General features: G+C 42.2%; 1 protein-coding gene across 5 annotated transcripts in view; it reads right to left on the bottom strand.

Moving 5' to 3' along the window:
- Positions 1 to 1,621: 1,621 nt before the first annotated feature.
- The window catches only part of LOC110950838 (DNA-binding protein SATB1), a 58,136-nt gene continuing 33,123 nt past the window's right edge, over positions 1,622 to 26,634 (bottom strand). For all 5 annotated transcript variants that reach the window (XM_051956942.1, XM_051956941.1, XM_022193642.2 and 2 more), the window contains 5 exons: positions 25,173 to 25,385; positions 21,701 to 21,772; positions 21,160 to 21,315; positions 6,293 to 6,499; positions 1,622 to 4,314 (listed from right to left, as the gene is read on the bottom strand). In XM_051956942.1, the coding sequence (XP_051812902.1) occupies positions 3,685 to 4,314; positions 6,293 to 6,499; positions 21,160 to 21,315; positions 21,701 to 21,772; positions 25,173 to 25,385 (1,278 nt within the window). In that variant the 3' untranslated portion in view covers positions 1,622 to 3,684. The remainder of the gene's footprint in view (positions 4,315 to 6,292; positions 6,500 to 21,159; positions 21,316 to 21,700; positions 21,773 to 25,172; positions 25,386 to 26,634) is intronic.

Below are 26,634 nucleotides of genomic sequence, written 5' to 3'. Positions count from 1 at the left end.
AATGAAGCATCAGTGTGTCAGCAGCACGCTACTGTTGCAGCTGCTTTTACTTATTCATATCCAGGTCATATTCAGTAGATAAATCTGAGGGTTTGATTAATGCAGAGGAAAGAAGAAAAAGAAGAAGTTCTGTGAGACAAATCTTTTTAGTTTTTATCTAATCTTTGATTTTTGGTAACATATTAGATCTTTTGAACATTTATTGAAATCATGTGAGAAGTTTAGAGAGAGAAAAATCCCTTTTTGGTGGAGCTAAACTGTGAGTGCAATGACATGCTGCTTTCTTTAATGGGCTAAACATGCTGGAGACCTCTGTGTTGTATTTTAAAAAACTTGCTGTATTAACTGTTGTGTAAAATCTTCATCTCGTAAGAATGTAGTGGGGTTGTAAGTGCATTATTTCCCTCTAGAATGTAGTAGCAGAAAATGGAAATACTCATTCACCTAAAAATTAGACTTGTACTGGAGGGAATGTTCCACTGAGTTGCTTTGCACCACTGCTATGTGTCTTATTAGGAGGTTAGATGAAACGTATGTCCTCTGTGTGTTTTTGCTTACAGTCGGTACTTTTTCCAGCAGCTAAATATACACACCTGTGAATCTCACTGGGTTAAAATTAAACTTTATTTGGCGTTTTGACCTCAGTCGCTCCACCCAGCCCACTGCCAACCGTCTGCGTCAACCAGAGCCTTTATGTGGAAACAGTTTATTTGCTCTGACACTGAGGATTTCTACAAATATCACAAGAAGATACTGTATCTGCTTGGCCTGCTTCTTTCCCCCCCTAGTAAAGTGGCGTACCACAGCATGATGTGGCGTCATCTATAGATGCTTTCTGAGAAACTTATCTTGTGTAGCCTGCTAATTTTTTAAAATAAGCTCCAGCATGAGACGCCCGGGGTAACAGAGTCAGTGATTCATCAGTCACCATTCTTGTCGTAATTATGATTTCTATTTTGACATCTGGGAAAGTCTTTGAAGTGTGTTTGGTGCCGTGGAGAGCCAGCGAACAGCCAAATGGAGATGGGAGTTTAAAACCTGTTCTGTGCTTGCCAGTCTTCTCTGAGCAATCACCCATGATACCCACCCGCAGTGAAAACTCCAGCGTTTAGCATAAAACAGGATCTTTGTGGCGGCGTTATCGAACAGTGGCTGTAAACCTTTCCAGCCTCTGATCCGCTGAACTGAAGCCACGTCTCCTGAAAGCGCACCACATGTTGGAGGGCGCAGCTTTTTGTAATCGCTGACACCTTTTGTTTTTAGAATGTTTCTTTTAAAACTCTCCTTTTCTCAAAAATCATTTCATGGCCACCTCCTACACTGAGCACCACAGTTATAGGAAAGTATTAGCCATCTGTGTCGAAAAACCTTTGGTAAGGCTGAGGCAAATATGGCTGATCCATGTGAAAACAGTGATAATGAGGAGGAGTATTATGCTGGAGTTCCTGTTGTTTGTTGGTGCCTTCACCTCTGTTTGTCAATGAGTAAGCCATTTGTAGTGTCAAAATGAAGAAATAATGCAGCTTAATGGCGCCTCTTTACTCAGTGACGTGCTGAGCTCTTTTTTCTTTCACATGTGACATGTATTGGTGGTTTTCTTTCCCTCTGAACACACACAATGTTACACTCTGGCTTTTTATTCATGAAAAAAAAAGAGCAGAACATCAAGGGAATGCTGGCCCAGACAGGCTGGCACATATCGAAGAGTGTTAACAGGGTGAGGGGGGTAGTTTCCAAAAGGTGCAGACACCCGGCCTCACCTGGGGTTCACAGCGAGGTCAGGACACCTGCGCTGCTCTATATCTTAACTTCCTGCCATTACAGGTGTTCACACCTAACATTTATTTATTTCAGATTTCACAGGTGTTTTTTTTCCAGATACACTCAGCAGTAGAAGTGGAGATGCAGTAGAAGATCCCAGGTACAGTCGCATCGAGAGGAAGAGGCACGACAGAATTCAATTTGTACGGCGAGCTCTTCAACAAACTTCAAATATATTTACAATAATAAACAATCAATGATTCATAAGATGTGATATTTACAGTTATTACAAATAACATGTGTTCAGTGGCTGCGGCTGAACGAGTCAGTAACTGATATCTCTTAGCAGTAGTTTTTAAAAACAATTCACATTGATTCATCTTTTGTTCCCAGAGGAGGCGAAAACCCCTCTGGTGTCAAAAGAGTCTGGTCAAGTTAATGCCAAGAAATCTGTGGTACAATACAAACAGTTTAATTGTGTAATTAACAATCAATAACCACTTCTAGTTAGAACATTTCTGCAGAAAGGAACCGAGAAACACTTATAAAACAGTCAGTCGTAACAAAATAACTGGTGTTCTCATTGAAATAAACTCATAAAAAAGAAACACTTTTATACAGAATATTTATACAGGAGTAGCTTTTTGAATTGGATTGTTAACCAAAGGAAGACACATCGCAGACATCGATTTTCACACAGATTGCATATGTTTTTCTTTCTAAGGTGTTCTATAGGTTAGTCATTTTACCTAAGCTTATTTGCATGATAGTAAAAATTGCATACAACATTAATTGTGAAGCTTGTAGCATGAGTTGCTCGACATACAGCACTTTTTATAGGCAACCTTTAAAGCACATTTCTCCATTTAAAACGTTTAAGACACTTTTTGTTTTTACTGCCCATCGAAATTACATTTATAAATAGAAAAAAGATTGGTGGAAATTAAAAATAAAAAGCGCTACGGAACATAAACTTTTTTTTAAAAAAGTAATTACATCAGAAACACTGCATGAACTGCAAATAAATAATGTCGGACAACATAAACATTGTGTAATTCACATTTCTAACTGTGTGGCAATTCAGAAAGTTACAGTGACAAAGGTTTTGCAAAATAATCTAACATCGGCAGTGCCGTATAGTACAAGGCATTTGTTGGCATAGTTTCTTTAAGACTGTGTTCTTTTTTTTTACAGTTACAATATAATGTCTATATATATATATTTATATTTCTTCCCTAACAAATAATATGTAAAGACTGAGCTATTCTCAGAGATGCACCTGGGCTGGGTGATCGCGTTCCAGAGTTTGCAGTGATCCATAATCACATTATGCGCTTTTTAAAAGAATAACTAATCTGCCAGCAGGCTCCAGACTTGATACCTCATAATTAAGGCCTTGTCAACCACTTGGTCCTTGATTTAATTTGCTATTTTTTAAAAAATCCAGTTAAACATCACATACGTAAACACCTATCAAAGTCCTAGCAAACTTCAGGGGAACTTTTTTCTTTTTGAATATAATCAGTAGCTCAAAAAGATAAAGTAAGTCAGTGTAAAACAACAGACAGAGTGCAGTCAGCAAATATCCACGGCAACATACTTAGAATAATTTTTTGTGCAGATTATTTAAATGATGCATCAGTCTTTACAGTAAATAATACAAGTTTTACAAAATCCAAAAAGTAGTACTTGTTGTATTACTGAGTCTCAAATGGGCTTTCCAGTGTGTGAACACTCACTTCACATAGCCTGTAAGTCTGATATATATAAACACTCCTCATACAGTCCAGACGCTGTACTGATTGAAAACACTACTTTTCTGTATTTGCAGTGTGGTGGTTCTGTGTCGGCCAGAGCGTTACATTTAGCACAGTCATCAGTCTGTGTGTGCACAAGAAAACTCTGATTCAGCCGGGGGGAGTCTTACTCCTTGGCCTCGTGCTCTGACTCTAACTGGGCCTCGGCGCCTCGGCCCAGCTGCTCCTCGATCTTGATGGAGAAGATGGTGCTGTTGGTCTGCGTGCTCTCGTCCAGCTCCTTCAGCAGCTCTCCGCTCTCCCTGAAGTCCGTCAGCTCCTCCTCGAATGCCGGGCTGCTGCTGCTGCTGCTGCTGGTGTTGGTGTTGGTGGTGGCTGCCGTGCTGCTGCTGTTGTTGTGGCTGGGCTCCTTGGGCGCCTTGGCTGGGTGATTGACGTAAAAGCGCTGGTTCTGGAAGAACTTGATGATGGTGAGCTTGGGCAGGTCCAGCTGGGCCGACAGCGTGTGGATGGCCTCCTCGTCGGGGTACAGGCCCACATCCTGGATGAAGCTCTGCAGGATGCCCAGAGCCTCCAGAGAGATCTTCCCTCCGCCGGTGCGGGACTTGATGCTCCCTCCGCGGCTGCCCTCGTCCTCCGTCTCAGCCGGAGAGGCAGTGGAGGGCTGGCGAGGTGGTAACCGGGGGCCGGTGTTGGGCTGCTGCTGCGGCAAGGGCTGCTGGGATAGAAGGGGCTGGGAGGGGTGCAGGGACAGGGAGGGCTGGTGGTGCTGCTGCTGTGACTGAGGCGGCTGAGCCTGGAGAAAAAAAAGGGGGGGAAGAGAAAAGAGATGGGGATGTTATCAGTGAACACTTATCGGAGCCTTAATAAGGCCTTTCATTAAAATCAATTGAGTTGTGAGGAAAAATGGGCCTGCTGTGTATAGAACCGGCACTTGGTTGAAGGAATTTTCCATGTAATATCTTATTGAATGTAATCAGTTCTGCAGATATGATTTTTTTCCCCCTTTTTTGCTAGTGAGAGATTGTGTCTCTCATTGTGGGGGTAGAGGCAACGGCAACACACCAGCAGAGACACACACAAACACACACGGGCTGAAAAGACACACTCAGCCCTACACACAGTGGGAATTCACTGGGAAACTGGCCTCTCTATTATATCCTCTGCTGCTTATCGGGCTCTATTGCCAGGCGGTGATAAACAAGCTCCCTGTGCACAATTCACGTTGCGATGGTCTGCCTGATTTGCTGCAGTGTGAGAATGCTATCGATGGCTTTCACTCTGCCGTCAGAGTCCCGTTAGTGTAAACACATGACACATTACTCGTAAAATGTCTCATTGTGTGGTTGGAGAGGGAGTGAGTGGGCAACTCGTGGTCCCTATTGACCTCGCAAAATGGGTGCTCTTTTATTTTCATTTCTGAGTCAGACACTGTAGATAGGTGTTTCATAATGAAGTTTGCAAAACAGCACTTTGCAGGGACTCTGCTTGCCAGCTGCATAAATGCACCCAAAGATGTGATTTTACTGTACCAATATACTGAGCTGTGATTGTTCTTGTTGAGCAAATGTGAGCTAATTTGGCTAATGTATCACGTTAGTGAGAGAGCAGCACAAAATATTTAAACACTAGTCTCTTATGGACAGTGAAAAACTGCACCATTAAATCAGAAATAATCCTATTTTATCAATCTACAACCATTTCTGTTTGCATGCAAAGTATGCACAAAATTCCCCCATTCCATATCTGCTGCTGAAACTGATTTGTAAAAGAAATCCTATTACCTTATTTATATCCAGTAAATGACAGTCTTTGTGAAACGCTGGCCATGTATCCCAGTAACCAAATAACTAATCAACCACTCAGCTGTGGCTCAGACTTTTAATAGAAGTATTATTGTACTTCATTAAGATGTTTCGACCGTTAACTGAGCCTGTGTGTTATTTTCTATTCATCTGCCAGATGTCTCTTACAAAGCAGCTCTGTTAAATAAGTTCAGCCTAATGATATCTTTGAAAATGGCTTTTGCTGGAAAGTAAGAACTTTGAAGTGTTGCTGTGTTTCTAATTTGCAAGTCTTCATAAAAACTAAGTGTTGTTTATTCAAATTCCTGGGAAATTCTTTAAGAATAAATGAAAGGGGGGAAAATTGCGTTCTGTATTTATTTGTTTTCCACACAGACATTTAGAAACAGAAAGGAACTATCAGTTTTATCAAGACAGGTTTTGTGTGCCATATGCACTCTGTATGATTTAGATGATTTACTGATTATAAAAATACTTTCAGATTAACTTTCTGGCTTTCCACTTATCAATTAAATCAGTGGATAAATAGTAGTTTTTTAGGGTAATCTGATCGAGTGCTTTACTACACTGGGGCTCTAAAAAGGAAATCCCTGGTTCGATTCATGACTGGGGACTATTTCCTGCATGTCTTTCCCCTCGTTTATTTTCTCTCTTCTACTGCCACTGTAAAATATAAGCATAAAAATACCCCCCAAATAATGAATAGTAAAAATAAATGTATGTATGAAGGTGTCACCTCTATTCAAAGTGTGTGAACATTTAAGCTTGCAGGCCGCTTATTAACTGATGTTTTGTTTGTGTTTTTTTTTTTTTACATGTTTTGTTCTGGTTTTGTATTTTAGAAAATCAAACTGTGAACGAGGTTTTGTCTTCTTTTTTCTATATCATAAAAACATTTACTTTTTGAACAGATGTTCCAGAAAACTTGACACCTGGGGGACACAGCATGCCGATAAATGACCTGCTCACCTGTAGCTGGTCAGTGGAAACATGGATCAAATGTGACGGCCTCTCGTTGTGATGCTGCTGGCCAGCGCTGCTCTCCTGCTCGTAGATGGCGTCGCGTTCGACCTGAGAGAGGCTCAGGAAGCGTCGGATCATGGAGAGGTTCTCCCAGAGTGTCCGGTTCTCTGGAGACGGATCCTCCTTCCAACGCAGCAGCTCACAGAGCCAGCCCTGAAAGGCAAGTTTAGAGAGGGAGGCGGGGGAAGAGAGAGTAGATCAGCAAAATGTGGTTTTTACACTAAAATGTATTTTAATTATGGAAGGCACTCTCCAAAATGTTTCAGCACATTTACATCTTATTTTAGGCCACAGAACATGGAAACTGACTCATACAGTTAGCCCAAATATTTAAACCTGCTGCTTTGGGTGTTAAAATAGATAGAGTGGAAATAACACACAAAAAAGTTGCTAATTAGAGAAGCATCAAAGCACTACGATAAAAAAAGGAGTCACCATTTTAAATGATTTTCCAGAAACACTTTGCATTATGAGAATAAACAAAATAAAACTGCGCACACAGAGCACACCATTGCTTCACAACGGGTGCACCTGCAGTTACTGTGTCTCTCTTTCACAGCTGAAGATGAAGATGTGAATTAGCCAAGGTCAAGCAGCACAGCAGGAAGGAACAATTTAACGTGACAAGAAACACACACTCGCATATTGAGCAGCACCCTTGGGAAAGACGCGAGTGACTCCCATGTTTGAAATGCTCCAGCAGAGGGCCATGAAAGACAGAGCTGGGAAACAGTATGGGACAATTACAACCAAAAATGCTTTATTTCATAAATACAATGTGCACCGAGCCTGAACTTGTTCATTAAAAGATTCAACATGAGGTCGGGACACAGACGGCGCAGCACAAAAGGCAGAAAAAACTTGAGTGATAATGTACAGTGAAAGACGGATAGAATTACACCTGAAAAAAAACTAAGATATCCTTCCAGAGGGATGTGTCATGATGATCATTTCCTACAAAATTGTAATGATCTTTGCCTGACATGTTAGTGTTACAATCCGATTTTACTGTAACGACCAAAAGAAAGATTGTTACACTTGACAATAATTAGCTGCAGTTTTATATCAAATGATGGGACGCAGTTTTTTTCTATAATTTTTGTTGTGGTTTGTCTGACTGCTAATTAAATAAATAGATGTCCTATGAAATGTTACATATATATATATATATATATATATATATATATATATATAAAATAGAAAATTGTTTGTTTTGCACTGTTATGACATGCTACAGACAACACAATTAAATAATCATTTCAGAAAATACTAGGCTAATTAATTGTTGATGAACATAGTGCTAGATATCCATCCTCTTACTTCTGTACTTGTGAGTACCTTTCTTGTTTTTTTTAAAATTTGAATTATGACTTCCAGCTGAAGTCAGGATTAGAGTAAAATCTAAGTTTAGTCATGAGGCAAGTAGGAGTATTCAGCTAGATTTTATGGAATAAATACAGTCATAGTTACAGTAATTAAAATGTGTGTTCGTGTTTGTTCGTGGAGCCGAGTGACAAGCTCACGACTGTACAGACAGAAGGGCTCCGTCGGGGCTGAGTGACGTGGTCAGACGTGACGACCTAAACCTCGGCCGTCCGCTGAGAGTGTGTGAGTAAGAGCGAAAGGGAATAACAGACTGTAGAGCTGTGTGGGAGAGCGAAGTGGATTGAGAGGGGGGCTGGCGAGGTGAGGGTGAGGTGGGCATGAAATTGTAGTGAAGCTACAAGAGAGCTGTAAAGGAACAAGAGTGGATGAAGAAGAAGAAGGAGGGACGGCCGGGGAGCGAAAAAAAAACCAGCGAGGAGGAAACGTCAAAGAGAGGCAGCGAGGTGTGTGAGAGTGTGTGTGTTACAGAGGGCTACTCTCTCAGCCGGGTAGTCTGTCCTGGCAGCGCGACAGAGCGGCGCTGTAATCTCCCGGCCAGTGCGCGGCAGCACCTTTCATTTCCACAGGATTACACCGTGCTGCTGGTCCGCACACAGACACACATGCACACACACAGAGGGCAGAGCCACGCCGCCACACTGCATGCAAGAGATAACTCAGCAGTTTGGTTGTCCCCTGTTCCAACTCCTCCCATAAGCCACATCAAACCCAGGAGGGGTTTTGGAGGAAGCCGAGAGGGGGAGAAAGAGAGAGAGGCATGAAGAGGGCGAATAAGAGAGAGAGAGGGAGATTGGGGGGGAGTTGCGAGTAGAGGGGGCCATAAAGCCTGCGTGCCCACCTTGTTCCTTTGCCACGTTTATTGTTGCGTTTTTAATTTGCATGCAGAGGGATTTGGACGGCGCTCCAGTTGGGCTGTCTGTGGTTTCAGCTGATTCGGTAGTGAAGAAGAACACACACACCCCACCCCACAAACACACAAACAGACGCGCACAAACCACCACACACCATCTTGTCAAAGCCAGAGAAACAGTACCCCAGCCCAACGATGGAGTAATCCAACTCAAACACTCCCCAAACCAGCAGGATTAAACCCAAAGTAGCAGAGCCAATCAAACAAAGGCACGACGTGAACTCCATTTCAATGCCAGGAAGTCCATTTGATGAAATAAAGTACAGAGAGTTTATTAGTTCACAAGTGCGAATGTTTGTTTGTGCGGCTTTTTTTACTTTCCTGCCTGTGTTTGACTATTTCAACAGTTTGACATTTAGCTTTTATAGAAGGAGCTGAAGAAGAAGGAGAATCACACGCCGCAGAAAACAAAACAACAAAAAAAAACCCCTAACATTTGCTAAACGTTTTTTATGTGTTGTACGCCAAGCAGCAGTTAGCGCTGCTCCCGGCCAGCACTGTGGACAGTGGACAGTCAGCATTTTCCATGGCAGTTTCAAGAGCTTTGTTTGTGTTTGTCTAATTGCATTGCTTCCACAGGCCAGGCAGAGGCAGTGAGATGGGAGGGAGAGGAGAGTGAGACAGGGATGGAGAGAGACAAAGAGAGTTTAAGTTAGCAGGTCCCCTGTTTGTCAGTAAACTTTAAAAAGGAAAAATTGCGATTAAGTAAATGCATAGAATGTATTCCCTCTAAAATACAAAGTATCGTGAAATTAATTTGATTTAAATCTTACATATATATCAATATTTTCTACCACAAATTACTCCATCAACACGATTTTATGTTAAACATTCCCACACTTGGCTGATATTACCATACTGTAGCAAATCTGTTTTCCCCTTTATTGTTTAATGTAATTTGTTGAGCCTCTCCACCGCAGCTGACAAGCACCAACTGCTCTTGATTGGATCATGGAACTTGCTGCCCCTGCCACTAAAGTGTTATACGGTCTAGAAAACAAAAATCTAGGGCTCTTCAATCCAGTGTACTCTGTGTTTTGTTGAAGATCATTAAGGGCTCTCTATAAATAAATAGAACAGGTAGTTCAGAACAGGCCTAGGTGCAGACCAGCAGAGAATAGAGCACACACTCAATGTTCCACAACAACTGTTTTCTCATGTTTAACCATGCAGGCTGCAAAATACTGCAGCGACAGGAACCAAAAGTCTAGTGATACTTGCTGCAATGTCCATGACTGACAAGATGGATAATTAACACTTACAAAAAACATCCATTCATATTAGAAGGAACAGATTTATTGTTATTCGGTGGTCTGTATGGTTCAGATTCACACCTTTCATCACAGGCAGCTGAATCAGCAACCTAAAATTAGTCCCCTGTTTTGGTCTCTGTTATGTTCTTTCATTTTTAGCAGTATTTTAAAAAAAGTATAGTCTCAAGGCTGGGCCCTAAAAACTGTGACGGGAATTTTTCCTAATATTTTTTTCACTTAAGGATCAATAAATTGCCTTTACATTTGCTTTTATGTTAGAAACAAATACTCATTCGATGTTCAACCAACTTACTGAAGTAGTACGTTTTCCTAACTGAGATAACCTAAGAAATCACAGATTAAGCAGCAACCTGGAAAGGCAGTCCATTTGGATGCGAAACACATCTCTGAGTTGAACTCACAGATGCTGCAAACAGGTTCATCGAAGCAATAAGTACTGACAGGCATAGGATTATCTTGCTATGTTGGCGCACACCTGCAACAATATTGCACTGTAATCCACTGCCTCTAGGTCACTGTTGCTTAATTATTAATTAGTTTCAAACAACTGGACGGGCAATCAGAGGAGCCTTTCCTTGTTTTAAAGCCGACACAGATCTGCGTGGAGGCTCACGGAGTTCTGAGGTCATAAGTTGCCCGACTAAAAGGGCACCTTATGACCCCTGAGGTCTGATCCAACCAAAGCCCCATGAGCCTCAGTAGACTATTGTATAGACCTGGTATAAATAGCAAGCGGGTGTTCTGATAAAAATATTTTCCTTTTAACACAATAGTTGAATTCATGCGCAAGATTCACCCAGCTATGCAATGCAGTACACCGTGTATGTGAGTGCTGCAGTCACAAGCTGCCAATGAGAGCATAGGCCTGCTCTGTCAGGGAACAGCATGGTATTCACCGCCCAACCCACCCACCCATTCACCGCCAAACTACTGCTGCAAACACCCCCAACATGGAAGCTCAGAGAAACACTAACAAAAAAAAAGCTGGCTTTGCAGTGAGACGGGCACAGGGAGAGACAGCCAGACAGACAGCCAGACAGACAGACAGAGAGGTCTGTCACACGGCCTGGACCAACACCTACCCCCTAATCTCATTTGCTTGTTATCAGCCCCATCGAGCTGACCTCGGCCACCGCAAAAATAAATAAATAAAATAAGCCAACAGATGTCCATCAATTTGCCATTTGAGTTTTTTTCTCCCCCTTCTCGTTCCTCGGATTACTGCGTGACCACAATAATGCCTCGGCTCCGACCAAACTAAAAGACTGCATACCATTTGGATTTTGACCATTTGGACAAAAAAAAGAAAAAGAAAAAAAGGCTGAGATAACACATCAAAAATGAAGAGAAAAAAAAACACACAGATGAAGAAATGATTGTGGCTATTGTTGTGGCTGGCTGGTTGGAGGAGAGGACTGTTTCGGAGGCAGCCAGACAAACCTCTCCTGTGTCTGAACAAGGGAAAGAGCTAAAAGTAGGGGGAAGACAATGCATTACTGTCTTTCCTCCTCCTTGAACCTGGCAGAGGCCCAGCACTGGCAGACACTGTGCAGATAAATGCAGCCGATAACACGGTATGTTCAAACCTGTTTCTCCTCCCAGAGCACGCAAAAACCAGCGGCTGCACACTCGACCCGCAAGGTAACGTGCGCTGTGTTGTAAATACATTACGCCATGGTGGACGCCCATCTGCTGATGGTGGTGGAGTCTTGAAATGTTCCTGATGCTTGGGCATATGTGAATCTCCTGCAACAATAAGCAATAATTGACTGCGCATTTCAGGGCCAGATTTTTTTTTTTTTGCGGCGAGTGAGTCTTTATATGCAAACAGAACAGCTCTGAGTGACGACAAATTGTCTTTGGCATACTGTGAGGAAGAAAGGGCAGGGGAAACGGGGTCAGTGGCCTTAATTGAACTGCAATGGCAATTGGAAGCATGGCAATTGTGTGCCAGAAAAGATATTAACAAACCAGCGATACACCACAAAGTCCTATTCATTTGTCTATTAGTGGTATCTTTATTCATTGTCTTTGTGCAATTTCTCTTCTCAGGCGAGAAGTGAGTTATGCAAAGGCCCAAATTCCCCTAAAATAAGTCTTTCCGGCTTGTTTTAACGAAAGGACGAGTCTAAAGCCAAATATATGCTCCTCTGTGGTAGTAATTCTACCATCACTGCTCAAAGGAAAGGAATTAATTTGTGGTTCAGCTAGGATTTAACACGTTGATTATCGTAGCACCGCTGCAGCTAGATATATATGTCGGGCTATGTGGCGTATTCATTATATACCCACAGTAATCGTGTTTATTTTCTTTCATTTGCTATGTGACAGGGAGAAGATCAGGACAAGGGCAAGGTTTGCACTGAAAAATGACTGCTAGCAAGATTTTCACATAGAAATTTGTCTCGGAGAAGATTACTGAACTGTGCATTCACCATACAGCCAAAGTAATGCAAAGTAATCATGTTAGCATTGTTTTTGTCACTTAGGCTACAGTGAGGAGAAGGTTTGCACTTGAAATGGATCCATCGCAAAATACTCATTTATCTAATGTTACTGAACAGAAAATGATGGAGCCTTTTTTCTAATGTGCTTCATGTCTTTGGCTTTTCTCTCCGTCCTGGTGCGTAGTTCTACTAACGCAAAAATCCACCTTTACTCAACCATTAAATCCCAAGCTCACCTCTCTAACCATTTTGTCAACATTACAAAAGACCACATACACAGCATCAGAGGCGACGACATTAAATATTTCATATGATTATGGAGAAATTTACAGACAAAGAAAACTAACATGCTGCTAAAATTATACTATTTTGTTCATAATATATCTAAGGCTGCTCACCATATGGCGTTCAAAGAGCTGAATTTATTGTAAAGCCACATTTTTATTTACCTCTGCATAATTTTTCATAACCTCGCCATCTGATTCCAATTCACACGCTGGTCCTGAGCCTTCATAAGGAGGCGGGCGACAAAATAAATGGATCAAACGGACATCGTTGGGATATGACAGGTAGGCCCTCAGGATGGTTGGATTAGAGACCATAGAGACGGATGATGAAATTTCTAGTGCTCATACGTACAGATCATGAGGGTGCTTCTCTCTTAGGGAAGGCTTGTAAGGATTAAAAACTGAGTCATCTGAATCATTTTAAACTTGCCTTTTAAAAATATTTTTTATTATTAAATCATGCTGATATGACTCTGATGTCTTGTCAGAGTGGATGCTTTCCAGATTGTGGTTGCCAGATTGTGTCACCATCCTCTTTTGTGAGGATGTCAGTGGCTGAGCTTTAGGAGAGAAATTTGCCAGTCTGAATCATACATGCCAAACACTTAATCTCTATTCGAGCTGCGACACGGGGAAGTCTTAGCCAAACAGTGAGCGTTTTCTGAAGAGGGGTCGCGACCTCTCCAGATACAATAAGCAAGTTGACAACAATAACAGACTGACAGCTAACACGACACACATTGTGAAGGCAAGGCATGACTGTGCAGGAAATGGCCCTCTCTGTGTCAGCACTAGCTCCCAGAAACAATGCCGACTAGTTCTGTGTGGCAGTTTACGTCATGGCCGCCGAACCAATAAAGTGTTCAGGGAATTTTCGAGCAACCAAATCGAGGCAGATGGAGCATAAAGAATAACCAAAGGCAAATGACCAGTCCATCAAACATGGAGCGCATTAAACATCTGTGTGGTTACAGTTTTTTTTTAACCACGCATTTTATTCTTTTTTTTCAGCAAAGTTCTTCACACACAACTGCACATAACAGAGAAACAATACTATAAACTGGGAGTTCCCCACAACCTCCTTCTCGGTAGGATAAATGTATTGTTCCACACCAGACAAAAAGCACATTCAATTTGCATATCCACAAATAAACTGCAAGGATCTTTTAATGCTTTGCTCAGTAACTTCACTTTATAAATCACTTGATATCACATATTAGTGATTTTTTTTTGCTCTCTTTGTCCAGTTAAGCACTACAGATTGATTATGTGTACAAAATGGCTGAAAATCGAGTCACTGATGATGCTACAGCACATGTGCCTCTTTGTATCAAATATTAGTATTGTTGAAATTGCACCGTAATCTAGTTTAGCCTGGTGGTGGGCTGATATTTGGGTACCAGCACTGTCTGCACAGCCACACTGAATGTTCAAACACTGTTCTCCCACCACAAATTTACCTCTTGTTTATAATCTTTTCCATTCAATACTGCTGAGGCAGATGGAGGATGAATGCACACAAGACAACAAACACGGCGAAGATGAACTACGGATAAACAACAACTGCAGCGACATTACAAACACAGAAAGCACCTAGATGGAGTCTGATTCCATCAATTATAAGAGCTTGATTGAGATTTAATTCAAAGCTGGGGTTTAATTGTTAATATCAAAGCATAATTAAGCTGATAAATCATGACTGATCTTATTGAATTAAGGATTGAAATAGCGGAGAACCAGCAAATTGTCTATGTCAGCTAAATAAGTGTTCTTAATTGATCTACAAGTTTGCTTTAAATACTAATGAAACTCAACAAATATTCATCCCCAAAAGTGATATCAGTAGGAAGTTTTCACATGCAGTTGTTTATTCAGTGCTACAGCTTTGTGTCTTGTTAAGTTTCAAGAAACGCATCTTAAGTTTACATTATTGAGCAAAATAGTCTCAAAACCTAAAATGTCTCGATGAACAGGGCTGAAAAGTCCATTTGTTCAAGCTCAGTGTATGCAATATAGTGTGAAAATAGTGAGGACGGAGTGATGTGGAGGGAAATGCAATGTTCCTCAGTGAAAAAGAAAAAGACTAGCAAAACCAAGTGCACATAAGCAGAATGAGGACTTGGATAGATCCTAATATCTCCCCATGCAATTCCCCCTCACTCACACTCTGTGCGCAGACACACTCACACAGACACACTCTCTCTCTCTCAGACTGCATCTGCCGGAGCTAGTGGCTGTAGTTAAATTGAAATATTTCCCGGCGTGTGTCAGAAGCATGCAGAATGGTAATTATGACAGATCTGATTAGGCGGGCCGAGTCGGGCGGCTCCGGGCTGCAGGTGCGACCTTGTGCATTCCTGCGTGTGTAAATAAAATTAATTACAAGCGTAGGGGGCGCGCAGCGCGTGACATCAGCGCGCACAGGGGGGACTCCCACGGGGGGCACCCTAATGGAATATTTTCCCCGAGTCTAATAATACAGTTGGTATTGACTTGAGGTAATTAGGGGGATCATTAAAGCGCTTTTCCCGGCGTATTTGCCTGCCTGATCAGATTAGCGAGAATGGGCCTCAGAACAAGCCCTGTGTGGTCTGTCAGGAGAAGTGGAGACAGTAGGAGTGGGTTAGCTCGCTAACATTTGGAGGAAAAGAAAAGCTAGCAAAATACTGTGCCTGTCACTGGAAGAGGAGCAACTTCTGCTAACAAGCTAGGAAACAGAAAGAACTAGTAAGGTTAGACCCGTGGCTACAGGATGAGCACTGGTTAGATGTAGAAACTGAGACAAGTGTAGTGAAATCAGAGAAGTGCGAGTTCAGTTATCCAGCAAACTGGATAACAGCTGCAGTAGAAAACATTTGTCATACGATAATGCATTAGAGGTGATGACGAAGAGACAATTTGGAGTCCTGACAGTCGGGCCACATTCCTAGTTTGGACTGCAGGGTAGGAGGTAGGAGAGGAGGAGGGAGTGAGTTGTGCAGTTGAAGACAGATGGGGTGAGAGGTGGCACGTAAGGCGTAAGTGAGAGAGATGGCAGGAGAGACACAAAGTGCTCTGAGCATGCTCAGTGAGACCCCGTGCTACTGCTAAGAAGGAGGAGGGTTCAACAAAACAGGCAGTGGAGAGAAAACAGGCTGGTGGGAATTCCACTGTCCATTAAACAATAAGAGAAAGGCTCATTTCAGAGGGAGGGGAAGACTTACCGTTTGCAAGATAATTCATTCGCTAAATTAATTATTCAGACAGCTGGGTCTCCAGTTCAAGAAATTGTGTCTTTAATAATAGAGGGGATCTGGCCTAGCCTGTTTCCCATGGCAACCTAATAACCAAGCAGGCACAGGAGATAAATAAATAAATCAATTAATAAACAGTCACGGCCCTTTTAGATCCCTCGGGGCTGTGATATGCTCGCTCTGATCTGCCTAATTTGAGAGAGAGAGAGGTGTGGAGAAGCCAACAAACAAAAATTAAGACTTGATGTCTGCCCTGCCACGGCATAAAAACTAAAACTTACGAGAAGTGATGCAAGATTTCCCTGTGTAGCTGAGCCCATAGCCTTTGGCAGTGATCATCGCCCTGGCACAGGTCCCAAAAATAAAAAGAATCTGATAAAACCGACACTGTCAATTTTACTATCATGTAATATGATTTGTGCATGAATCTTCATTCAAAACACGATTTTTGAACTAACTGACCCCAAGTGGCTCCTCAGTAACAGACAAACCTCTGAGCGGTCACAATCTAGAAACAGACACCGAAAAGGTCAGCCATCTGCCCCTCTTGTTACGCAGCCATTGGATGGAGCAGAGTGGAACAGGCAGTATGCGTGTGTGTGTCACCGCTTTGGTTTGGGAGGGTGGGTCATGTGATAAATATCTGAGATTTAACCCAAGCGTTCATTAGGAGGATTCTACCCATAAAAGGAAATCGGTAACTTTGGATACATGTAGGAAGCAGTTTCAGTTTTTCCGTCACCATCCCTTCCTGCTTATATCAGTGTTCCCACCCGCCCTCGCCCACCTCCACCCACTACCCCACTTCTTTAGACGAATGAGGCACTCACTCCCCACCATCACTGCCTCCCCCCCCCCCCCCCCACCAACCCTCCACTCCAGGGACTGCCGTGCCAGGCGGGTGCAGGGTGACAGATGGCATACACCAACCTCCCCCCCTCGCTCTCCCCTCTCCCCCCTACTGCACCAGCCCCCCTGCTCGGCCCCCCCGGTGGCGCAGCGGCGGACCAGATCAGTGCCATTCTGTCTCATTAGAGCCTGGCTAATTAGCGTAGCCTCTTCCAGGGGAGAATGAGCGAGTGAGAGAGAGGGAAAGAGAGAGAAAGAGAGATGGGGAGGGTGGTGGCGGTGGCGGCGACTGCGTTTTGTACTCTACTGGTCATTGAGGAGTCGGAGGGCTTTGAGCCCCGCAGTGCGCAGGGCTCCCAGGGTGCTTGTTTTATGACAGCAGGGACTCTGATTCCATCCATTGCACAATTCCTCTCAGGAAGTGTTGGGATGTTTAGACATAAAAGTCATGTCAAAGGAATGCCCCCAATCCGCTCCACCCCACCCTCAGCTAACCTCCCATCGCTCAACTGAACATTAGCTGCCCTCTCTGCCAGGCTAGCCAACACAGCAAGCATCCCCTGTTAACACGAATGAAAACAAAGCACTGCAGCTCGCTAGATAGCGTTCTGGCCCTACTGAGCCAGTTAATAATGTTGACATCAACTCCAGGCTATCCAGATCATAGCTCGCACCTCTGCAGGCTAAAATGAAATGGGCTGTTTGGCAAATATCGCTACTTCTGGCAGTGTCGTCGCTGGATTCGAACCAGTAGTGAACAGTTGTTTTCTCCAAGTCTGACATCTCCTGAAGCAAAAATGGAGATGGAGCATTCTTGGAGCATTCGATCAGTTTGAATCATTGAGGAATGGATCATGAATAATGATTCTGATTTTATCAAAGAGTAAACACAATATCTGTCCTAATAAATCAGAATGGCTGCACGCGTACTTAAAAAAATATGAATGCTCAGACTTGAAGTGAATAGCGACCATTAATCTGATAAAGTAATACGGCTCGGGTTAGATTCACTGCTCTATAGTTACTACTCTGAATATGTGGCAGTAAAAAAGTGATTGAAATGCAACATTGAATATGTGAGGGAGGGGGCAGTTGAGGGCTGGCAGAGGCCTGCTGTGGTTACGAGCCCTAAGAGAGGACAGAATGGCTGCGTTCCAGAAACCCCCCAAACACACATACACACTAACAGGCATAAACACACACTGGAGTACACAAACACTGATCCACACATTAAATGGGCCTGCACATAAACGCATATTTGATGCACAGAAAAGCTCACATACACAAATCTATATACAGTCTACACCTAAGCATACACTCGGCACCAATCAGTAAATTTCTGTTTACAGCTTTTCAACCCAGGAGACCAATGCTGCCCGTGACCCCCTTCAGGTCCACATCTCTCATCTATCTCTTTGATTTTCAGTTCTCTTCTCCTTCCCTCAGCTGAATCATCTGCAAATATGCCATGCAAAAATGTTCAACACACTAAGAAACACTGCATGGTGCGCACCCACACCGGACTGATACCAGCAGATCCTCGTCACCTGATTCTGTGCTTGCGTAAGCATGCTGGGAAATCCTAAGCTGAGTTGAAGAGGCAGAGTTTGAACCGCACACCAAGCTGGCGGGACAGTGCCAGCTTCAGTGATGAGACCTCGTCCTCCCCCTTCCCCTCCCCCCATGATTATTTCCCTGGACCCCATATGGGCATCCTGCCAGTCTAGCCCATCCTCCATCCTCATCACCAACCACATCCACGCTGCACTCCCAAGCTCAGTACCAGCAGTCTCTGCTGGCATGGCGCTCTACCCAAGGCTTGGATGGTTATTTTTTGCCTGCTAGGCTGCAAACCTCTCTTGACCTAAGCTTTAGTGAAGATGCTGAACGTTGCACATAAATTCATCTTGCATTTCCTCTCACCAGCTCACTCTATGATAAGCTCATGAATATTTAAAACAATGACAACACTCAATATCCAAGAAAAATGTCCCTTTTTTTGAGTGAATAAATAGGCAGAAATGAGCAGTTAACCTGAACTGTAACAGGGCTAAACAGGCAAAGACAAAAGTACAAATGACTTTCAGATAATCCTTTACCTTCCACACTTATGGATTCTAGAACAAATTCTCACATCATCTGAAGCTGGAGCCAACACTTTGGAAATGCTTTTTTCTGGCTGTTCGTATGATAAAACAAGCAACATCTAATACTACCTTAAAGCCAGCATCAACTAAAATAACTAAGATTATTTTTACTGTGTATGAAATTTTATTCATACTGGTTTATTGTGTAAACAGAGGCTGTCAAGGTTGATTATATCCATAACCAATTTATTAATTATTATTATTATTATTTTCTTGATGGTTGATTGGTTCAGAAAACGACAGAAAACTGTGAAACATGCTCATCATAATTTACAGGCAACATTTTAGCAGAGTTGTTGCTGTTTTTATTGCTTATTTCATCCAAGGAATAGGCCAAAACACTTTTATATTATATTAAAAATTATGTTAAACACAGAAGAGCACAATTGCTCACATTGAAGGAGCTGAAACTGGCAAATGCTTTGTACTTTATCTTACAGAGAAGCTAAAATTACTGATTAGCAAATCAATTATTTGATGTATTACTGCAGCTTTTGAGTTGTCCAAATGCTGTTACTTCTATGTATGGAATGGACAAAATACATAAAGTAGCTGATATCTCATTCCCACCCATAATACTGCACTGACATGTATTTGGGGAAGTAAAATATTAAAAGCCGTTTGACTAAAGCATAAAACTAAAACTACAATCTTGTCCCAGGTTAAATAGAAAAGAAATCCAGGATTTTAGAGGATTTTTGCAAGTGGAGACTGGGTCCTAGCTTCTGATTTTAAAGGTTCAGGGGTGCTGTTGGGGAGGAGCAGCCGCTGGCCTGGCGGTGCTGGTAGCTGTGGCAATGCCGGCTGGGTAGTAAGGGGGGAGACCAGCTGCCCGGGGAGCACCCATTACGAGATAGAGCCAGAGATAAGTGCTCTCCCAGGCCCCTTTTCAGAGGCATAATTAGCACACTTCTTATCTGCTGCTCAATTCACATTCACACCCGCCTGCCATGAATGGAACGTGAAAGAGAGGCAGAAATCAGGGGAACGGGAGAGGTAGAGGGGCAAGACAGCGAGATGGGAGGGAGGTGGAGAAGGCACGGTGGAAACCTGTTCCCAGACAAACCGTCATTTGAGAAGAGAGAGACAGGAGCGAGTTAATACTGCGACTGCCTCACTCGCCCCCTTTCTCTTTCTCCATCCTTCCAAGGAGTCTTTGAACTCCTTAACAAAAACAGTGGTTTGTGCATCAAACTGCAATTTGGTAAAACAAAGCTATCTGGGGGTATAATCATCCTAATCAGCAAGAAAAAAATAAAGCCTTTGCAGATATTTCAAGATTATTCCGCCCTTGGTGATCTATTTCTCCCCCCATCTTCTTCATCAAGCACAATTGTGAAAATCGTTCCAACTCTGGCTGAGACAGACACATGAAAACCTTTAATAATAAGTCCTTAGTGCTACATTTTTTAATTGCTTTTAATAAAGAGTTAAACGGGTGGTATGTTTTCGCCTGTATTTCTCTGTTTCCATCACACAGACTTGCATTGTGTGAGCTCTGTGCTCTTTGTGAGAAGATGACAGGGGCCCCCCATCATATTACTGAGTGGATCTAATATAAACAGGTTTGTTTGGTGTTGAAACAGTGTCGACTGCTAAACTCCAAACCCCACAATAAAGAAGACATGTGTCATTATGTCTATAAATCACTGCAGCAACGCACAGAAGTGAGTTCTGTTAGACAGACCTCTTTACCTTGAACTTTGGCACATTTTGTTGTCTAGCGGTGGAAGAGTTAGAATCTTGACATTATGTGTGTGTTTTTTGTGTCTGTCAGAGCTTCGTGAAATGCTCTTCAGGTCAAAGATGAACTTCTTTGGACACAAACAGACCTGTCTTAAAGCAAAAAGATCTTTACTCTCTTGCTTTAAATTAAAAGTCTTCTTTATTTGTATTTTTCTGTGTGTGTGGACATTTTCAACAATTATACACACAGCTCTGGAATTTCAGATTTGGCTTCATGGCATATCAATACAGCTCAGAATGAAGCTTTATAATGCAAGTTTCCATGAGCAATTTACTTTAAAAAAAAAAAAATCAAGGGTAACTAAATGAATGAATAGAGATAACGATATTTTTTTGGGGGAAAAAGAATTTAGAAAGAACACTTTCTATGTTATGTGACTGAAGTTTGGAGCAAAAGCGGTAAGAAAACAATGACTGCAACAGTGCTGCAACAACTGAAAAACAAACTGGCATCATAGTTTTTTTTGGGTGTACGGCAAACCTTTCTCCCTCTTTTTCTTTATTCAGTGAGGTGTCGAGTGTGCATTTTGGTACCTGGCTCTTGGAGGCAGCCACCTTGGCGAACAGGGCTTGGGAAACTTTGGCCCTCTTCATCTCCTGCTGGATCTCATCATAGATGGTGGAGTTGATATTGAGGATGCAGCTCTCTGTCTTGCCGTTCCACTCGCTGGGCAGAGGGGATGGTTTAACCTGTTTAACAAAGTGATAATTGATTCAAAACGTGCACAGAGTTTTATCTAAATCTCTACTACTGTGTCAGATATAGAAATTCTTTTCGTGTTTGAGCTTGGTTGTGTTTTGTTCTACTAAATGCTGCATAGAATTGTTATTCAACTGAGCACTGTGATTTCAGTTTAAATTAGACTGAAAACACCTACAAAATAAAATATTAGTTTTTCCACGTGAAAGATAAATTGACATGTCGCTCTTGTTTTACTTTGTTGCTTCATAAACATGTAAATACTGAAATAACAAACTGTATGTTGGGAGAGAGTGTGTATTGTTTATAAGAATGTATTTGTTCAGATTGTCAGTGTTGGCGTTGCAGAGGTGAGGGCTGAAGTTGTTTGCTCACAGGTGAAATGCCCACGGGGATTCGGGGATTCCAATCCTCAGGCCGAACGCTGTTACAGTCTTCCCTTCGGGGCTACAGTGTTGAGAACACAACACAACCATATTTATTCAGGCTCGTGTGAGGAAAAATAAAGAGAATCTGTCTAAACACAAGCATGCACACACACTGGAGTGTAGATTACACCCACACACAGCGCTGGCGTTACTTTGCTCAAAAACACTTAGATGTGTTGTGTGAAATGTTATTATTCTTATGTCAAGCTGGTGATTAAAAAATAAATGCAAGTCAAGTGAAATCAAATCATCTTCATTCAGCGGCTTGTTGCATCTTGACAAAAATCCTTTGACAAGGTAACAAGTATCCTAATAAAAGCATTACCCAAGAACCATTAGCATATGAATCATTCTATACGAGTCTTTTTGAAAGGAGACATCGACAGGGCTGGGTATGAGTACCAGTAAATGGCATTCAAATAAACCATAATAACACCAACAGCTACCAACTCGTGATAGAGCCCGTGATTAAAAAAACATATATATTCAAGTATTTGTCTAGACACCTAATACGAGCCCCTCTATGTGTGAAAAACAATCACATAATCCTAAAATTTGCGGCGAAACTGGAATGTCTGAACATTTCGGGGCCTTTTATCCTGTTTTATGACAGCTCGACATGGGCTTGTCAGTCTGAGCAGTAGGATACCGTGTCAAGCAAATTGTTAAGGCCGGGACGTGCACTAACTGGCTTTGGGGGAGTTGAGTCGACCCATCAGCACACGTGAGAGAAACATACCTCTGCATCTGTTTTTATGAGGCCAATAAAAACCCTCCTCTGTCTCTGGCTCAATTGCCACCCTGGCTGATTTATGTGCTTAAATTCACACCGCATTGCTCCATAGGAGAGGTTGGCAGATGGCCAGGTGTATGAGTGTGCAAATGTGTGTGTTTGTCAGCGTGTGTGTGTGTGTGTGTGAGAATTGCCTTGTGAAAGAACAGGTCTATATGATAAATGTCAATGGGTTTAAGTCATACAGGTGAAGTATATTAGGCCTCAAGATATTGCACTGATGTGCCAACAGTATTCTGAGTGATGGGAAAATAAAAATCACAAACCAGAGGCTTTGAATTTTGTATGCCATGTTGTTCATTGCCTTTATTGTTCACCTTGCAAATCTATTTCTGTTTTGTTATTTTTGTTTTGTTATGCACCTCCACAGCTCTGTAAGCTGATTTCAGATACGCTAAAAAAGCCTCGTTAGATTAATCAAATTATTTACTTCAACTGATGTGATTTTTGAAAACCTAAAAAGTAAGAGGTCCAAATCTCAAGCTCGGCTTCAGCGGTGTTAATGGAAACCCTAACAGCAGGTCATTCAGCCTAAATAGATTTTTTTATGCTTAGCTTCACTTCAATAAGTTCTTGTACAAAGGTCTACTCTCTTGCTCTGAATATCTGTCCTGCACTGACACAGCCTCTGATTGTAAAGATGAGCTGTGAACTGCAAAGTGGCTCTGCTTAAGTTCAGCACGGCTAATTCAGAATACCTCTTCTCCTTTGTGGCTTTGTACAGATGGAAACTGCCATCCTGCTGAGGAGTTTCAGGGGGAGTCTCGATTTTAGAGATGGGTGGGCCTGTGCTTTACTCCTCACCTAAATAAAAGCCAAATCTTCACAGAAGACAGGACAGAGGAAGCCTTTGTCTGCCCTTCTCACCTCCCAGATGCAGCTGACCGCACTTCAAATGGGCTTAAGTGGTAGAAAGTTGCCACATACCTTTCAAATGAGGGACACTGATTTGCGGCGAGGGTACAAAGTTGCGCTGTGGTATGCAGCGATTTTGAAAGAGGCACTGACTAAATGATGTTTGATCTTTCGCAGAGCTTGTCATCACTGAGTGAGCTTTATTTTTGAAATGGGAGGGCTGTTAATGCTGCCTAATGCATGGTAAAAGGTCAAAATTAGCACAAAAAATTATCCATCATTTGTGCACCATTCTCACCTGTGTGGTGAGGGCGGGGATGATGCAGAACTCATTTACATGCTGGAAGAATGTAAACTATGTTCTCGGGTGCTCGCATTGACAGAGTGAATCAGCTTTTATTTGTTCCACGTGTTTCTAGACAGGTTGCAGCCTGATACAATGGAGGGGAATGTGAGGTGTGTAGCAAAACAATGGGTGGTGCTTGTATGAATACTGGTTGTTGTCACATATGAAACACAGCGTCCTAATGTGTATATGACTGCATGAGGTGCTTGTGTTTGCAACTTGTAAAACTGTCTCTATAGTTTTACACCAATAGATTGAATCTTCTGAATAAAACACAAAAAAGAAGGACATTTCGCTTTACCACTTTAAGTGGTATGTGGCAACCATGCTTATGTCATTAGGGTTATTATACAGATTCAATCTATGTAACCACAACAGAAATAGCTTCACACCTGTAAATATTTTCTCATTGCTCAGTACATGTACATTCTCACAAAACCAACATCTAGCTCACAGGAATAGATACCCTCACACATACAGCATGTTGCTATAAGCTACACATTTAAATGTAGATTAAACTTCCCTGTTCTTGGTGCACATTTTGAAACCTGAACCGTACTTTTGCTCCAATTCTAAATGTTCTTGTCAGTTATAGGCACTTCAAAGAACTAATAGCTCTGTATCAGTATTCCAACATGGTGCAGAAAGTCTTGTTAGATACAGATTTTGCTGCTGAAGGGAGAAATTATCTCATTAGCACTCAAGGGGCGGAGCCAACAACAAAGCTAACTGGAGGAACTGAATAGCTTAAAATTGCAAAGAGGTTTATTTAGCAGTGCCATAGCAATAACAATCTGTGTTTGGTTGGTAAACTGACTTGATTCCTGCTCCCCAGACTGCTCATACAATCACTAATATATGTGCATTGGTTTACAAGCTATCCATAAGGTAACATCTGGGCTACATGGAGACTGCAGGAAGTGCGAGTGGACATTTTAGATTGGGATTTGTGTTTTTATCTTTCACATTCTCACCACTGACAAGGTTTGTTGATAACTTGGAACAATTGCTCATCTTTTCCTTTCCACCAAATTTGTTTTGAGTGGTCTAGAAAATAATTTTATTTCTTCTTGTCTTAAATGTTCTCTTTAAAGAAAGCAAACAAAAAGATGTAAATATGATTACTTTAGGTGCAGAAATAATCCTTAATATACCATTACAATGTATGACACAATCCATCAGTGTTGCAACTGACAAACCATAAATCCTATCCTCTGCTTCAGACAATCTTGATGGATAAGTACAAAGCTTTGTTTAATCTTGAAATTTTCTTCTCTGATGCTACTTTCTTGTAAAAATTTGTGTCTTTGGTTCAATGCTTTCAGATTTTTTTCAATCTATTAAATCACTTTCTGTCTATGGAGCATCTCCGTCCAAGAAATTTTAGTAGAAATCAATTTAGCAGCAACAAAAACAACAAAGTACCTGTACAGGTCGACTGGGTGGGGTGCTGATGAGCGGAGCAGAGCCCATTGCAGAGGCTGCGGTGAGGCTGCGCTCCCTCTCCTCCTGATAGATGCGGTCGCGCTCGGCCTCTGGCAGCTGCAGGAAGTTCTGCATGGCACGCAGGTTGACCAGAAGCGACTGGGACGCTGTCTTGGGGTCTTCCTCCTTACGGAGAATCTCAGACAGTAAGCCCTGCACGATTAAACCACATATAGTAAGAAAAGATGGAGAGGGGGTGATGTTGCAGGAGAGGGGAAAAAAACAGCAAAAAGAATGAAAGAGAAAGACAGGAGCTCCCAGGGAGGGAAATAATTGGGTGGCGGGGGTCAAGGTGGCAACCAACAACGAGAATAATCACATTAGAGGATTCTTAAATAAGACAGGAAAACGTAAATGGAGACTCTAATGAGAATGGAGATGTGACGCTCTTACACCCACTTAGACTGTAAACTAATATTGCCTTTTAAGGACTTAAGTAGAGCCAGGTGGAGTCACAGGCACATCCTGTGTATCTACTTTTCTTTTCTGACTCCACTGAACATAACAGTGTCTCCACCTCTTGGAGACTTAGTTTTCTCTACAGACAGCAGTCATTTTGTACCTTTCATTATTAATGGTACGAAATCATCCTATCAAAGAAAACCTCACAGTGCTCTCTTTGACTCTCTACAGAGCTTTTGTCTTGAAGTAAAAAAGAAAAACTTGCTCTGTTCTTTGAGTCCATAGCACCTCATCAGAGATCACTTCATCTACTTCACTGAAACTTCTGTGAGGCCTCTGAACCCATCACACTTTGTTGTATGAAATTTTTGCACATCTTGGACATATTCTTCCGTCGCTTCAGATAAAAACCGCAGCTACTCGCCTGAAATGTCTTGTCTTGTTCAACGGGCAATCAGTGTATCCTCCGTTTACTTTTCAATAGCGCTCAATTCCATCATTATGAGACAGCGATGACTCCATTATCAGAGACGTGTGATTGGGCCTTTTCATCAGCTCTTGGCCACACACTGTGCAAACCATGGCTCCGTTTCTCTCACCATCAATAGGTGTGATTTGGTAATAAAACAAGGTGATGGGGAAAACATGCTTATGCTTTTAGTTTATTTTTTGAGCATTTAGACTCTCTTGGGCGACTGATTAGCACTGCAATACGTGACAGGTGGTGGTGGTGTTTTACTATTAAAATGTATGTAGGTATATGTGTCATGTTGTGGTATTCAGACAAGTGGCAACCAAGTCAGACATTTTTTTAGTCCTGGAGACTGTGCATGTAATGTATATAGGTTTCCTGGGACAGATTAGTGGCATTTCTTTTTCATGTCTGAACGGCATGTGTTTGCATTCTTCAGTGTGTGCATGCTATCACTCTTTGCCATCAACCCTTGCCGTCTATCTCTTTGGTCAATCAGTTTCCTCCCCATAAAAACAGCGACCTCAG

The sequence above is a fragment of the Acanthochromis polyacanthus genome, chromosome 12 (genome assembly GCF_021347895.1).
Source record: "Acanthochromis polyacanthus isolate Apoly-LR-REF ecotype Palm Island chromosome 12, KAUST_Apoly_ChrSc, whole genome shotgun sequence".
NCBI classification, from domain to species: domain Eukaryota; kingdom Metazoa; phylum Chordata; class Actinopteri; family Pomacentridae; genus Acanthochromis; species Acanthochromis polyacanthus.
This window is presented reverse-complemented; position numbering and strand designations above follow the sequence as displayed.